Source organism: Echiichthys vipera (genome assembly GCF_963691815.1).
Source record: "Echiichthys vipera genome assembly, chromosome: 16".
NCBI lineage: Eukaryota > Metazoa > Chordata > Actinopteri > Perciformes > Trachinidae > Echiichthys > Echiichthys vipera.
Window position 1 is genome coordinate 9,496,621 of NC_139841.1, and position 14,378 is coordinate 9,510,998.

The following is a 14,378-nucleotide window of genomic DNA, read 5'->3' on the forward strand; positions in this document are numbered from 1 at the left end:
GGGGTCAATGAGAAATTGCTCTATTGTGCAAACTAGTTTTTGGCACTTCTATATTGGATCAGCCAGGAAGTCGCTGTGGTTGGGGCTTGATTCAGACACACAGTATGAAAAAATCATGTTCTTTTTTAACATCAAAGCATGTAAACATGTTCTAGTACAAACCCAAAATACATGAACTTGAAAATGAGCATAATGTGGGACCTTTAAATTGACAATTGTGATAATTGGTTAGACAAAACAAGCAACTTGAAGATGCCACTTTGAACTTTGACAGTTTAGTTGGTGAACTATTGTCTGACATCTTATAGACTAAACAATGAATTAGTTAATTATTGAAACAATTACCAGATAAATCTCTAATAACAATTATCAACCCTAGTTATTTAAATTGGGGTCTCTGGTCTGTGTGGAAGAGTAACACATTGCCCAGTATGCAGAGCCTGGCTAATTGGTATTATCACAATAAGTTTTGATTTTTTTAGTGACAATTATTTGCAGTTGACCAGACTTGATTATTATTATTGCTGGTGCAAATAGATACTCAAATCCACCTGATCTGTTGATTAAATTTGAATAGCTGTGAACTGATCTAAAAAGGGACATGGTGTTAATTTGTTTACACTCAGAGGTATTCAAACACTGAAGTGTTAATGGGGTAGAGCTCAGCACTAGCACAATGTGCAAGTGTGCTGGTAGAGATGGATTGGTAGTCTAATACTTGCCCGTATGCTTTGATAATGACAATAATTCTGTGAAATGTAGTGTGTGTAAATCAAACTGAGTCTGCGTTGTTATTCCTGTCTGCCATCGCTGATTGAATCGATGGTCGCATGCGTGTTTGCTCCCCTGTAGGCTACAAGCAACATCAATCATTACCTTCCTGTCAGAATCCACAGTGATGCTCCCTTGGCATTTCTGCAACTTTCCTATAATTTATCCAGTGCTGAGATGGGAGCACTCAATATAACCAAATTATAAAAAGAAAATCAACGGTTTATATATTTCTTTCTTTTTGGGGGGAGATGGATTTGACAGCCTGTAAAAACTACACGTGTGTGTGTGGTTCAGTCTGGGAGATAAATCTTTTATTTAACACTCCATCACAGGGCCTTTCTATCATGTAAGGCTGGGTGGTCATTACTTTGATTTGAATTGTATTGTGGTGATGTGATCATATTATGTCACCATTTTACAAATCTTTTTTGTCCTTTTAATGATTTCAAGAAGTTGTTTTTAAAAAGTAGGTTTTCTTCAGTGCTGAAAAGCGCGGTAAACTGTCCAATCATGTAAGTTATTAAGAGGAGCTGTCAAACAATCTCCGTTTAGCGGCTTTTCTATTTTTGAGATCTTCCATTAACTGTAAATTTAGTACAGAGATGAATCCATAATGAAAACGAGTGTTAGCTGTAGCCCTAAAGTTTGTTTCCAATGTGTGCAGGCTTTTGTCTTGTGCATGTCACATATTAGCCAGCAAATATATCCATCTTGGTTATAAATTCAAAGTGTTTGCATGATGCGCACCTTTAAATGTCTTTATGATTAACTTCATGATATCTTCACAAATCACTCCTTCACATGCACACTGGCAAACAGCAATGACACTGCTGGAAAAAGCAGGAACCTGTAAGCCATTGATACCTTTTTTTTTTTTTTTTATTATTATTATTTTTAAATTAACTCTGACCCCTCCCCTACCTTAGCCCAACCTAGACACAGAGAGGGAGGGAGAACAGCCTGATTCAAAAATGCGTGGTCCTTCTCTGCTCTCTGCCCTCCACCAGGAGACCGAGTGTGAGAGAGCTGCCAGACATCACACGGAAGCACCGTTAAAAATACATGTATACCACTCCTCATCATTTATTGATGGCCTCGCCTCCCTTTATGTTTATGAGGTGAGAGGCCTCCCTGTGGCCCTGGTCAGTGACCCCCAGGGTCCACTGGGGTGTCTAAGAAACTGCCTGTTCCCTTTAATTTAGCCGGCTTTCAAATGAGACCAGATCAGGGGCACTCTTCCACATTTATAAGCTGCATGCAGGGATCACTTATAAATAGTGAAATGCTGCTGTATTGAAAAACTGTGTAGTTTCATGAAATACCTGCTTTTTCGGGGCTTGGAGAACCTGCTTTATTATGAGAATGTTGACCTTGGATGTATAATGGGATTGAAATGTATTTTTAAATAGTCTAACCACTTGTTATTTCCATCTATTAAGGGCCATGTGACCTTCCAGTTTATAGAAATATAAATCACAAAAATGTCAATTAAGATGCAGTTGTGAAATGCCTCCCATCATCAGATGCATTTATCATCACTATGAATCACAAGGCAGCAGTCAAGCCAACTCATTTCTGTACATCAAACGGTCTGTGTCTTCACACGGAAGGGTTATTTTTCACTCTGTGTAGTCTTGTTTTGCTCTTTCTGAATTTATCACATTGCGTATACCGCAGATGAATAACTTTGCATTTTCATTCTGAAGGAAACTGAAATATTTGTGATGGGATTTTATGGCCTGCTTTGGCATTTTCCTTGAATGTCTTTGTCTGGAAGTCATTTACAGATCAGTGTGAGATTTACGCATTGCTCGAGGTTGTCGTCTGGTCCCAGAGGCATTTCCAGGGCAGGTTGGCCGGTGGGGGTCAGGGCCTGAGGGTGTGTTTTTTTTTTTTTTTGCCATGTCGTCTCGCTGAAGTGGCTGCTGAGAGCACACTGTGGTAAGCGGTGAATCCTGCCATAACACAACCAAGTATTGATTGAATAATCTCTGTGTCATCTGATAGCAATGTGGCTTACGCAGACCCCCTGCTGCGAGCTACACCGCTTTCATCATGCCCTGGGAAAAGTGGAGGCAAGTCGTATCAAGAGGAATTCAATCATTTGAATTTTTATAACTTATTTGTCAATGAATGAGTAGTTGTTGTGTCTTAATTTCTCTGTTTATTTTAAGGCAGATATATATTTACTATAATTTCCCATAGGCATTACATTGTATCCATACCATGCCATACTCTGCTTTACTGCACCTCCTGGTAGATGCACAATATCTACATATTTATTCAATCTTTCAATGTCTTGAAAGAATTGTTTGACAATTGAAGGACCAACCCAATACCTGTTTAACAAAAAAAGGGTTTTAACAGTAAAGTTGTTTTTCTTAGATATATTGCAACAATTTTGAACATTGCCTTCCTTCTCCCTCCATATGGCTAGTGATTGAGTTATAAGCCAAGTGTGGTCTCTGATTTCTTGGTGACTTTAACAAGAAAACCATACTGTTCTCAGGACAGTGTTTCAAACTTCAGTACTCTCTGGGTATCAACTGCCTGTAGCACCAAAAAGGCCTATGAACGTCTTAAAAAGTTAGCATTAAATTCTTGGTCAAATTCCTATAGCCTTGTTTAGGCCTACTTCTTTTATTTGGTATTTTGCTAATTTAGGAGTTCCTTTGTTAAAACATAGAGAATTTCTGTTAGCTTCAGTGTTTCTCTGTTGGTAAGAAAAGCACGAGAAATGTCAACAAGACCATCAGTAACATTGTAGCATCGGCCAAAAAATACAATATTAACACCAATACGTTCAATTCAGCTGCTTTCAAAAGCCGTTAAAGCTATACTTTTCGTTTGTCACTGTTTTTTCTTAACTAGGCCTAACCGCTACCAATGTTTTATTTGGTAACTTCTGGCACTATCTGGTTCACTTTGTTTCCATTTTGCAAACATTGCTTGAATGCAGCGGCCTGTTAGCTTAGCTAGCTAGGCTATGCCATGTGATTAAATACAATCATTTCAGCCTGATGAGGTTGACTGGGGGCTAGTGAATCAGTGTGTAATGTCTGTTTTTACAAATTCGACTTAGGCTAGGTCTTAACAGCTGAAATTGTTAGATAAGTTGAATTGTTTGTGGAAAACTTTTCTCAAAGCTGGGAGTTGTGTTACTGAACTTTTTGGCGGTTTTAAGGGTGCCTGAGTGGGTCATCTGGAAGCTGTCACATATGCTAATTTCATTCAGTCATTTGGCATATCCACCATCCTCTGCAGTCCAAATGAAAGAATGAGAGGTTCCAAGTGAAGGCTGTGTGTGGTTGTGAGGCAAGCAGCAACCCCACCTCTTTCTTCCCCGCATCTATCCCCCCTTCTCCCGCTCTCCTCTCCTCTCCTCTCCTCTCTTCCCCCCTAACCCTCCATCTGATCCGAGAGGAAAGCTTTCATTATTTGCTGAGATTGGGATGTCAATCCCCGTGCCCCTGACCCAAGTTTGTAGTTCTCCCCCGTCATATTGGGGAAATGATTAGTGGGGTTATCTCCCCTCCACTCCGTGAGGCTTTCATTCCTCCTCATGGCCCCCCGTACCTCCAGGCAAGGAGCGAATCTCTAACGGAGAGGCTGCTGCTCTCCTTTCTCTCCTCCACACTCTCCCTCCTTCACACTGGCTGATACTTCATCATGTACTTCATCTCTCTAAATGTCTGTGTTCATTGCTGAGTCAGATTCATTTTAACACCAGCCGGCCTCTCTTTTCTCCTTCCCTCTTCCTTATTTCCAGACACTGAGCCACAGAAATGTTGGTTAGGGTGACGTTTTCATTTTAGATTTTAATACGAAGGAAAATATATGTGGAAGAATTATGAGTCAGTACACACAATTTGTCCTATGGCCTAATTTCCCTGTCTGCTGCATACAGCTAACTGAACATAAGTGCATCCAACCGCAGACTATATTTACATTTTACCACATAGACTGAAGCATCAAGACCTAAAACAGACTGCCATATTTCAAAAAAGTCAAAGTCACTTTGTTTGGAGTATTACACATGAGGGTATGTGTAATAAAATAGTTTTGCTCTGTTTTGAAACCCTTGTATGTGCTATGATGGCTTCAAAGGTTATTCCAAAATGCCCTAAATGCATAGGATATAGAGGCTATAGGCATGTGGGAATAAATTGATGTCATTTCTATTCTGACTAACAGCAGATATAATAGCCCGTATAAAGGCACGTTTCGCTTATATGCGCATGCAACTGTGAAATTAAAAACTGCAAAATAGGCCACGCGTTTCTTGGAACATTTTAATTGATCTATTTTTCATCTTTCCCCCGTGGATTTTTTTAAGCAAAACGCTGCCAGTGTATTGAAACAATGTTAATGCGAGCTGCAGCTTTGCCCCATTGGTCCTCTGGAAGAAATGAAAGGAAATATAAAAGCGTTCACACCACGAGCACAATGCAAATGACGCTTTGATTCACTCTTAATTTCATCAAAAGGCTGTTGTTGTTTTTTGGGTTCTTTTTTTTTTTTTCTTTTGAATTATTATTATTATTATTAGGAGTCCACGGGATTAAGCAGAGTCACTGATCCTCTGGGTCTAAGCCTTTTTTTTTTTGTCTGTCGGGAGCTCAACGAGACTCCATCCGCACTTCATTAACCCTGAGCCGGGGACAATCCACGGTAAGAGCCGGGGGATTTACCACCGAGCCTTTCACACGCAAAGAAAAGACTCCGAGTCACCCGACAAGACACACGGGGGCTTTTCCTTATATAATCAGCCGTGCACTTTGCAAGAATAACCCCCTTTCTCATAAAGAGGGTGGTCGTTATCTGAATCGGTCACGGATCCTCATGATGGGACTATAATGATCTTTTGGCAAGTTGGGAGGTGTTTGATTTGTCCCCCTCTTCACTTTCCCAGTCGTCGCTGGGCCCACTGTATTTTTAATGCCATTTTCCGCATCATAAACGCGCCAGTTATCAGGCCGTCAGTCTGATATTTCACGGCGTGGTCAGCCACTAAGTGGAGGCCCCAGATAACAGGTGCCATGCGTGGATGACAGCAGGGGGAGCTGGCTATCAAACCCATTATCGACTTTCAATTAAAACCTATTAAAGTCTTTTGTCTAATCGTTAACATCCTACACGCCAAGTCTTGTCCGTCAGCCTGAACTCCTTTAACCCCCAACGCGCATCGGCCGGATAACTTGGGTCCTCGTAGACGTGGAAGGGGAGGAGTGAGGTTGGTGCTTGGGTGGTTGGGTGTAAATTTGTATGGAGGAGGGGAGGGGTGGCGGTGGCGGTGGTGGTGGTGGCGGCGATGGAGCCGCGCTGACCAGCTGTCCCCACGCTGATCCCCGGTCTGCAGTCAGCTCCAGCCCGGTCACCAGCTGTTGGAGCCGTTTGGCAGAGGAGCGCACATCCAGCACCCTCAAGGAAAAGAAGGATGGAAACAATCAATTTCCAAATGGGATCATTTAGGGCACTTTAACAATTGCGCACAAAACATTAATATTTCATCTCCTGCATTGTTTATGGAAAAACGAGTTGCTGCTGTTAATTTAAGAAAGTGGGAATGGTGAAGAAGGGGATGGGGGGGGGGGGGGGGGGGCGCTCCATTTTGGACAGGACACCATCCTGCTTTGTTGGCCCTTCTTTAAAGACATTAGCTGGAATTAGTCTTTGATTGGACTCTGTGTGTGTGTGTGTGTGTGTGTGTGTGTGTGTGTGTGTGTGTGTGTGTGTGTGTGTGTGTGTGTGTGTGTGTGTGTGTGTGTGTGTGTGTGTGTGTGTGTGTGTGTGTGTGTGTGTGTGTGTGTGTGTGTGTGTGTGTGTGTGTGTGAGTGTGTGAGAGAGAGAGAGAGAGAGTGTGAGAGAGCGAGTGTGAGAGAGAGAGAGCTGGGGCGGGGTGGGGGGTGATATAAGTGTACGCGCTTTCCTTTCAATTTCCAATTTTGTAAAACTGTGTTCATGCATTTTAGGGGCTGCCATGAAAAAACTAAAATGTACCAAGTAGCCTAATAATATCCAGCAGTTTTGTAATGAACACAAAATAACACCAACATTTGTCCAAATTGAACTTAGTTGTGAAATCTTTCTGCAAATCTCCGCTCTTCCTTCGATAAGGTTAAGAAACCCGATTGCTCCACTTAGTGACACTTTTATTACCCCCCCCCCCACACACACACACCTCACGCCCTCATCTCTACATTAAACAAATTAAATGAACGACACTAAACCAAACAGAGGAGGGGAGAGTCGTTTGACAGACATGTTCAAATTCACTCGAACACGTTTCCCTGTAATAGAAACCCGCGAGCCCTTCAAATTGTGTTTATTTTCCAGCTGCTTCCAGAAAAGTGGAGATGTTTAATTAAAGCTGCAGCAGCCAGCTCCTCAACCTTTGCTCATTGACACTGACACGTGTTCGTATATGATAAAAAACACTTTTAACGGTGGGCAGCCGAGCCCTCGGTCTCAGAAACACCAAGAAAGCCTCTGTTTATATTACTTTGAACTGTGTTTGATTCTTTTTTCTTTGGATTTTGGCAAATATGGCGTTTATTTCGGCTCCAAACCAATGCTAAAATACAGTATATGCACATAGATTTACTGTATACACCAAATAATTTTGCGTCCTGTGTCGAAATGATGCCATCCACAGTCACCTGTATGATTGTTTATCTGAAGATTATCCTGAAAGGAGCTGCCCAAACCCAAACAGTGCGTAGCTACAGGGGGCTGGACACAATAACAGTATCACATTTGTCGCAGAGGTTTTGGTTGCGCGTTTTTGTGCACCGTGTTGCAGCACACACCCAAGCGTCGATTCCATATATTCAAGCAGCCACGGGAATTAAATGAAAGACTTTTATTTTCCACATTTATAAAAGTAATTCTCTTTTACATCAAATCCCCCCGTTTTCTGTCCAACTGTTGCTGTGAATTTCAGCCCAAAAAATGAACTTCACCAAATGGAGAGAGAGTTTGGGGGAAGCTAGAGGAACGAAAAAAAAAAAAATTAGAAAAAAATAATAATATAATAAAAAAAAACGATCCAGGAAATATACGAGAACCACTCCACAAGTTTGATATCTGCAATATACATTATTCACCAAAGGAGAGTATAACAATTATCACGGCTTCATATGAAGTAACATAGGTAATGCACAACGTCTGTTCAGATACATCTAGAGCAAATCAACAGGCAGTGACACCTGCACGTGGACCCGAGTCCGATCGCTTTATTTATCGAAAAAAAAAGAAAAAGAAAAAAAAAAACAGAAAACATTGCTGAGGTGATTGCGTCCCCCATGTCCCCCTCTGCGGAGATAAGAAACTGTTTCTTTCTTTTTTTTAAATAAATTACTTGACATTTTTTTACTCCGCTAAAACTTCAACTAAGAACAGGAAACAGACTTTATATAGATTTCTTTCTTTCTGTAGCTCTCGTGTTTGTGCCTATATGTGGGTCCAGGCTTACTTTCTCAGACAAATATGTTTTTTTTATTACTTTTTTTTATTTTATTCTGACTCGTTCGCCTGTATAGTTTCTGATGGCTAATCTAGCCTATTATGTAAAACTGGATCACCGCGGTCTGAAAAAGACGCGCCGAGAGATCAAAGGAACCGACAACCAAAAAAGTTTCTTTAAAATCAGTCTCTTTCGAATAAAATGCAAAATATTCTTATTTACAGGTTTATGACTGCTGATCACCTTGTTCTGCACGTGTAAACAAAAACCAATGACAGATATAGAAAGGGAAAAAAAGAAAAGAAATATTTACGAATTGTTCCTTTGGATTCCCTAAATACATTATATTCATATTACATGGAAGGCTGCTCCTTTCTGCCTTTGTCACTAGAAATGAAAGCCCACATAATAATAATAATAATAATAATAATAATAATAATGATAATAATAATAATATCAATAATAATAATAATAATGCCAATGTCATTAGAGGGTCTAATTGGCATTGAACTGTAGGTCAAGGTGCCACCAACAATTGTATCTGTTGTTGGGAGAAAACACTGAAAATACTGAAACTTGGATCAAATAAATACATAACTTAAATGTTCTGATTCTTGATGAAAAATAAATAAGTTATAAATAAAGTTCGTGTCCCAAAAAAAAAAAAAAATCCTTCCAGAGAGAGTTTGAGTCCCAAATGTCCGTCCGCAGGGTTCAGCCTATCGGCCGTTTCGCCCCAAAGGCCTCCAACAGTTTCTTTTCTCTCTTGTTCGTTGCGTTTTTATTCTTACTGTCTTTGTTTTATTTCTTCTTATAAGTCCCAAGCTGCCATGGTCGGCGAATATATATATAAAAAAAAAAAACTGCGGAGACCGGCTCACCGCTGCTGAGCTGGCCGAGAAAGCACGCCGGACATGGGGGGCAGAGGCGGCGGAGGCGGCTCACCGCCCCCCTGGAGGCCGTGCAGCAGGATCCGCGGAACCAGGGGTCTCTGCAGGGCCGGCGGGGGCGCTGAGGGGCCTCTGTAAAGGTAGAGGGCCGCTCCGGGGTCCAGGTTGGACACCAGGCTCTGCGGGTAGAAGTACGGGGACGGGAACATCCTCTGCAGGGCGGAGTAGTTTCCAGCTTCCGCCAGCAGCTCCAGTCCCACCGCCGTCTGCCTCTTCCACTTTGTCCTGGAGGAGAGAAAAGACGCCGCTTTAGCCTTAAGCATGTGTGTGTATCGATACATATCAGTGTGATTTAAATCGCACACACAGAAATAGCACCCATCTGTCGGGATCCAATTAGAAGTCAGGAATACATCTGTTTTGTTTTTCTTTTTAAATCACCCAAATCTCCAACCTGCCACTTGTATTCACACCCAAGGATGCCTGCTAGATCGCCAGTATGCACTCCGCGCAGGTGAATAATTCATAATAAAGATAATTGAGTAGATATAGTGGTTTGTTTGAATTATTGATATGCACACATGCAACGATGTATTATTCATAGCCCGAAGTGTTGTTTTTATATTTATTTGTGTCATTTAGCTGCCTGAGAGTCAAAGCTGCAGACAAATAAATGTTCAAGTTAATCCAACCGAAAAGTGCAGAAAGCAGGTTTTTACATCGACTCAGACGGTTTCTCTTACTGCTGCAAGTCTTATTTATTTACTAAACGATGACTCCTCGGTTTTCAGGCGTTTCCCGGGGCCACGGGGTGGGACTCTAATCGGATGGCAGTATCAAAAAAACAGAAAACAGAAGAAATAAACTCAGTGCTGACGAGCCTCCCAAAGTCCAAATACACGGGATTGGTGTTGATCGAAGGGAAACGTGTAATCTTCCCTTTCTCTTAATAGAGAGCTAAACATAAATTAAAAAAAATAATAACAAGGGTGCCACAATATAAAATACAAATGAAACCATGGAGTTCTTCTCCGAACAATTTGGTGATGCAAAAAAAATAAATCTGATCAATTAATCAGCTGTCAATCAACAATTGCTCCACGTAGATGTACTGGATGTAGAGTAAACGTCTGAGCAACGATTAATCGACTGGTTGATTGACATAATTTTTAATCAGAAACTTTTTTTAATTACTACATTGTTTAAAAAATTAAAAGCCTCAGTGTTTCACTTTATCAATGTTAATTTTTACTTTCTTCCATGAACTGAATGTCTGCCCATGGTGCTCTGGGAATCAGTGGTGTCGAGGTGTCCACTTAACTCTCATAACGACCAGACGATTAATTATCAATGGAGGAAAAAATCGGCACATTAATCAATGATTAAAATAACGTTTGGTTTCAGTCCTATAGGCAGTGACTCGTGTTCAGTTAAAGTGAAGTGATCATCATTAGGGTGAAAGGAACATGGCGTCCCTGGGTCCATCGAGTCATGAGCCAACCGTGAGAAACCAGATGACCCCCCCTCTCTCCCTCCCTCTTAAGTATGGCAACAGCAGTGTCTTTACCTCCGGTTCTGGTACCAGGTCTTGACCTGCGTGTCGGTGAGGTTGAGGGAGGCCGCCAGCTCCATGCGGTCCTGGACGCTCAGGTACTTCTGCCGCTCGAAGCTGCGCTCCAGCTGGGCCAGCTGGTGGTCCGTGAAGGCCGTCCGGGCCTTCCTGGGCTTCTTGAGCCGGACCTGAGGGCTGTCTCTGCTGCTGGAGATCTCCCTGTCCCCCTCCTCTTTGACTGCAGGACACACAAAGAACAGAAGAAGGTGAAAACAGAGCCGAGGCCTCCCGCTGTGCACTGAGACGCTCCATCCATCTTTGTGTGGAAGTCAAATAAACAATATGAGCTTCAGCTAAAATACAAAATAGATTAAAGACGTGCACTGTTGTGGCCCTGTAGCTTCCCATTAGTGTGAAGCTGCTTACTTAAATCAGGGCATTGATTCAAAATAAAATATGTAAAAATTGAAATGAACTCTAGTTTGATCAATGCAAAACATCAAGAGGCGAAGCAGAATCCTAATAACATTCAATGTCTGTTTTTTTTAATTGAAAACACTTTATTTATCTGCATGTCCTGTAAATATAAAGACTTTAAATAGGTTGGTTTATGATATGCAATTAATATAAAAGAACACAGATTTTCGCCACAGCGCAACTTTGGGTTTAAGCAGGACTTAATATGTTTTAATCTTTATTTTCATTTGTTTTCATTTTATTACGGTTTACGTCAGCGTTAGAAAATAATCCTGGAAACTTTACTTTGAATCATTTGAATGATTTGATTTGATCACAAGTGAATCAAAGACAAAACTGTTTGTGCACGGCGGATTTTAATTGTTTCTCAAAAGTCTCAAAAACGACTTCTTGTTCAAATGTTTTATGGACGTGAATTTACACCAGCGTGCTGTGGATTTACAACTGGGCTATTTATCTCCATTTAAGATGAATAACAGTGTCTGTGAGCGTGGAATCCCGGCGCTAGAAACAGTGCCTATAGGCGATAGGGAGCTATTTGATTCGGTCTTAAATTGTTATGAAAAGCTCTTCCAATATTCGCACTTCCAATCTGATCTGTTTCCCGTCAGGAGAGCCGCACTCTTTGTTCTGTGCCTGTGTGGTGTCATGTCAGGGCGAGCATTGATATACAGTCCTTATAGTCAATTCTGTGGGAAAAAAAGAAAGGAAAGAAAAGAGAAAGAGGGGGGAGAAGCGAGCGGAGCGAGAGATCTTTGGTAGTTGAATAGTTGAATCGTCTCAAGGAGCACAATAATCCGCCTAATTGAGCCACAAGGGAAGGACGGGCCTTTCAACCGCGACCGGAGAAACTTCACAGGAGCCTGGAAGCGGGCGGAAATCAAGAGCCGGGCGGCCCTGCGCGGTTACAAATGTGATTAGCGCCGGGGACAAATTGCATCAAATCCCTGAAATATTATAGGAGGCGGATTCGCGGAAATCAAAGCCACCGTACAGGCGCTCTGTGGGCCCCGCGGCTTCCTCCGTCAATCAGCGCGTCGATGAGCATCTCCATCCACAATGTGACACACGGGAGCGCGCGGACTCACGCACGCACGCACACAAACACTGATTTTGCTCAAGCGAGTTGACGACGCGACGCGCAAGAGAAGTAAATTAGGGAGAAGCGAATGGAACCAAACAGCCCAAAACCCAAAGTAATGAAATAATAATCTATATTTTCCTTGTGTTAAATCAGGTTTTTTCCCCCCCTCCATAGCGCACAGCCGCGGTCTTCTTCGCAGGCTCTGCTTCATTAAACTGTCAATGGAGGTGACATGTCTGTTATGGCTGACATGATTGGAAACAGAGAGGCCCTTGATGGCATTTATCTGGAGGCGACCCTGTCATCTCTGCCATCCCTGACATCAACAGATGCTTTCTGGAGATTCTGCTAACGCGAAGCTCGAGACGCGCCGCGCGTGCGCGTGCACGTGCACATGCGGGCAAGTGGAGAAACTTAATGAAAATGAACTCCCGTCAACGTGCAGGGAGAAGGCTCATGTTTCCGCCACCGTCACGCAGCAGCAGAGGGTCGGCTCCATTTCATTGATGGCTTCCGGTGGCAGTTTATTGATAAAAAAAAATGTTTTTGTTTTTGTTTTTTCTTTCCCCAGATTTATTCAAGCCGAGTTAGTAAATATGTATAGTAAGATGATTAATCATGTTATTAATACATTAATAATAATAGTTATAATAATTATGATAATAATAAAGTCCTAAGACAACATTTAAAAATGGTCTATTTTCATTTAGGTATAGATAAGCAAAATGCTAACATTATGTTTTGAATACGTCTTTTATTTAAATGTAAATTGTTGTTTGTTTTTTCTCAACTTCCTGCTCTTCTCTATTTTTTCCAGTTTGCACCACACGGCTCTTTTTATTTATTATTTTATATATATTTTATTGAATCATAATTGAATATCTGTTCTAGAAATGTTTTAATATTTTTTTAAAGACAGAAAAAGAAGCCAACTGCAGCTGAACAACAAAAATAATAATAAAGAAGTTACAACTAGACTCACATTTTCAAAGAGGCAATCTTTTTCTACAGGAGCCAAAAGTCCAGTAGAGAGCAGAAGGCCAGATCAGTTTCACCTCAAATCTCATCTCCACAGCTCCCTCGCTGTGTCTACAGACGGGCATCCTTACCTTTATATTCACTGTCTGACGAAGAGTTGCTGTGGATTTTCTCCATAAAGTCTTCCGCTATCTTCGACGCCAGCCTCCCCACCTCCTGTGTCGGCTGTCCATTGCTGGAGTAGGGCGCGCAGGCGGCCAGAGGCTTACAGTCCGCGAGAATATCTCTGATGAGGAACGACGAGGTCACGGTCCTCTGCTGCGACCCCGCCGATATCTGCGCGTGCTGGAGGTGCGGCGGCAGGCCGACGCCGTGACCTTGCCTCTGGACCACCTCATCCACGCACTCTCTCCTCGGCGACGGAGGCGACGAGCAGCCGCTCTCCACGTCTGATCTCGGGCTGAACTCCAGGGGCGAGCGGCACTCCCCCACCAGGCTGCCCCCTTTGGACACCGGACTTCCAGGTCTGTGGGACAGCAGCGAGTCGATGCCAAAACTGGACCCGTTGGCGGACGCCTCCATTGTCTTGATCGAGGCCTCCTCAAACTACCATTTGGTATTCAGGACAAGTTTTATTTTAGGGAGGGAGGGGGGGATGTTTAAGTCGAAGTTGATCCAGTAGACGAAAAATAATCCCCCTCCCCGCACCAAGAAAATGTTTCTGGATACGCTAAAAATGAAGATTATTCATCCGCTATTTCAGTTTCCAGGCTGGTTCTTTTAAAGAGCAAATATCTCCAGGCTAAGTTGCGTTACAAGAATCGTCCATGCATCCGATTTTCTTCTCTTTTTGTCAAGTCTAGAAAGACGAGTCCTCTTGGAATCGATGCAGCCGCTGCAGCCTCTTTTGGGAGAGACTCGGTCGATTCTTCTCCTTTCCTTTAGGAACAACCCCGTCTGTTTTTGAGTTCAGAAGCCTCGCCGGGAAGACGAACCAGTTATTGCTGAAATGATCTCACCCGCAGGACACGAAAAGATGCAGAAATAATGACTATTTCTGGACATTTGGGAGCAGCGGCGCAACGGTGTTTTCGGGAGGGGGGGAAAGCGTTTCAGCACCAGGGACAGTTACAGGCAGGTCAGAGCCGACACAGGACC

The 14,378-nt window shown here is 42.4% G+C and overlaps 1 protein-coding gene across 1 annotated transcript; it reads right to left on the minus strand.

Annotated features, from left to right (window-relative positions):
* Positions 1–9,116: 9,116 nt before the first annotated feature.
* barhl1b (BarH-like homeobox 1b) lies at positions 9,117–13,802 on the minus strand (the record flags this gene model as incomplete). The annotated part of the gene is made up of 3 exons (XM_083929244.1): positions 9,117–9,414; positions 10,697–10,919; positions 13,352–13,802. The coding sequence occupies 3 exons, from the start codon at positions 13,800–13,802 to the stop codon at positions 9,117–9,119; spliced, it is 972 nt and encodes a 323-aa protein (XP_083785370.1).
* Positions 13,803–14,378: the final 576 nt, after the last annotated feature.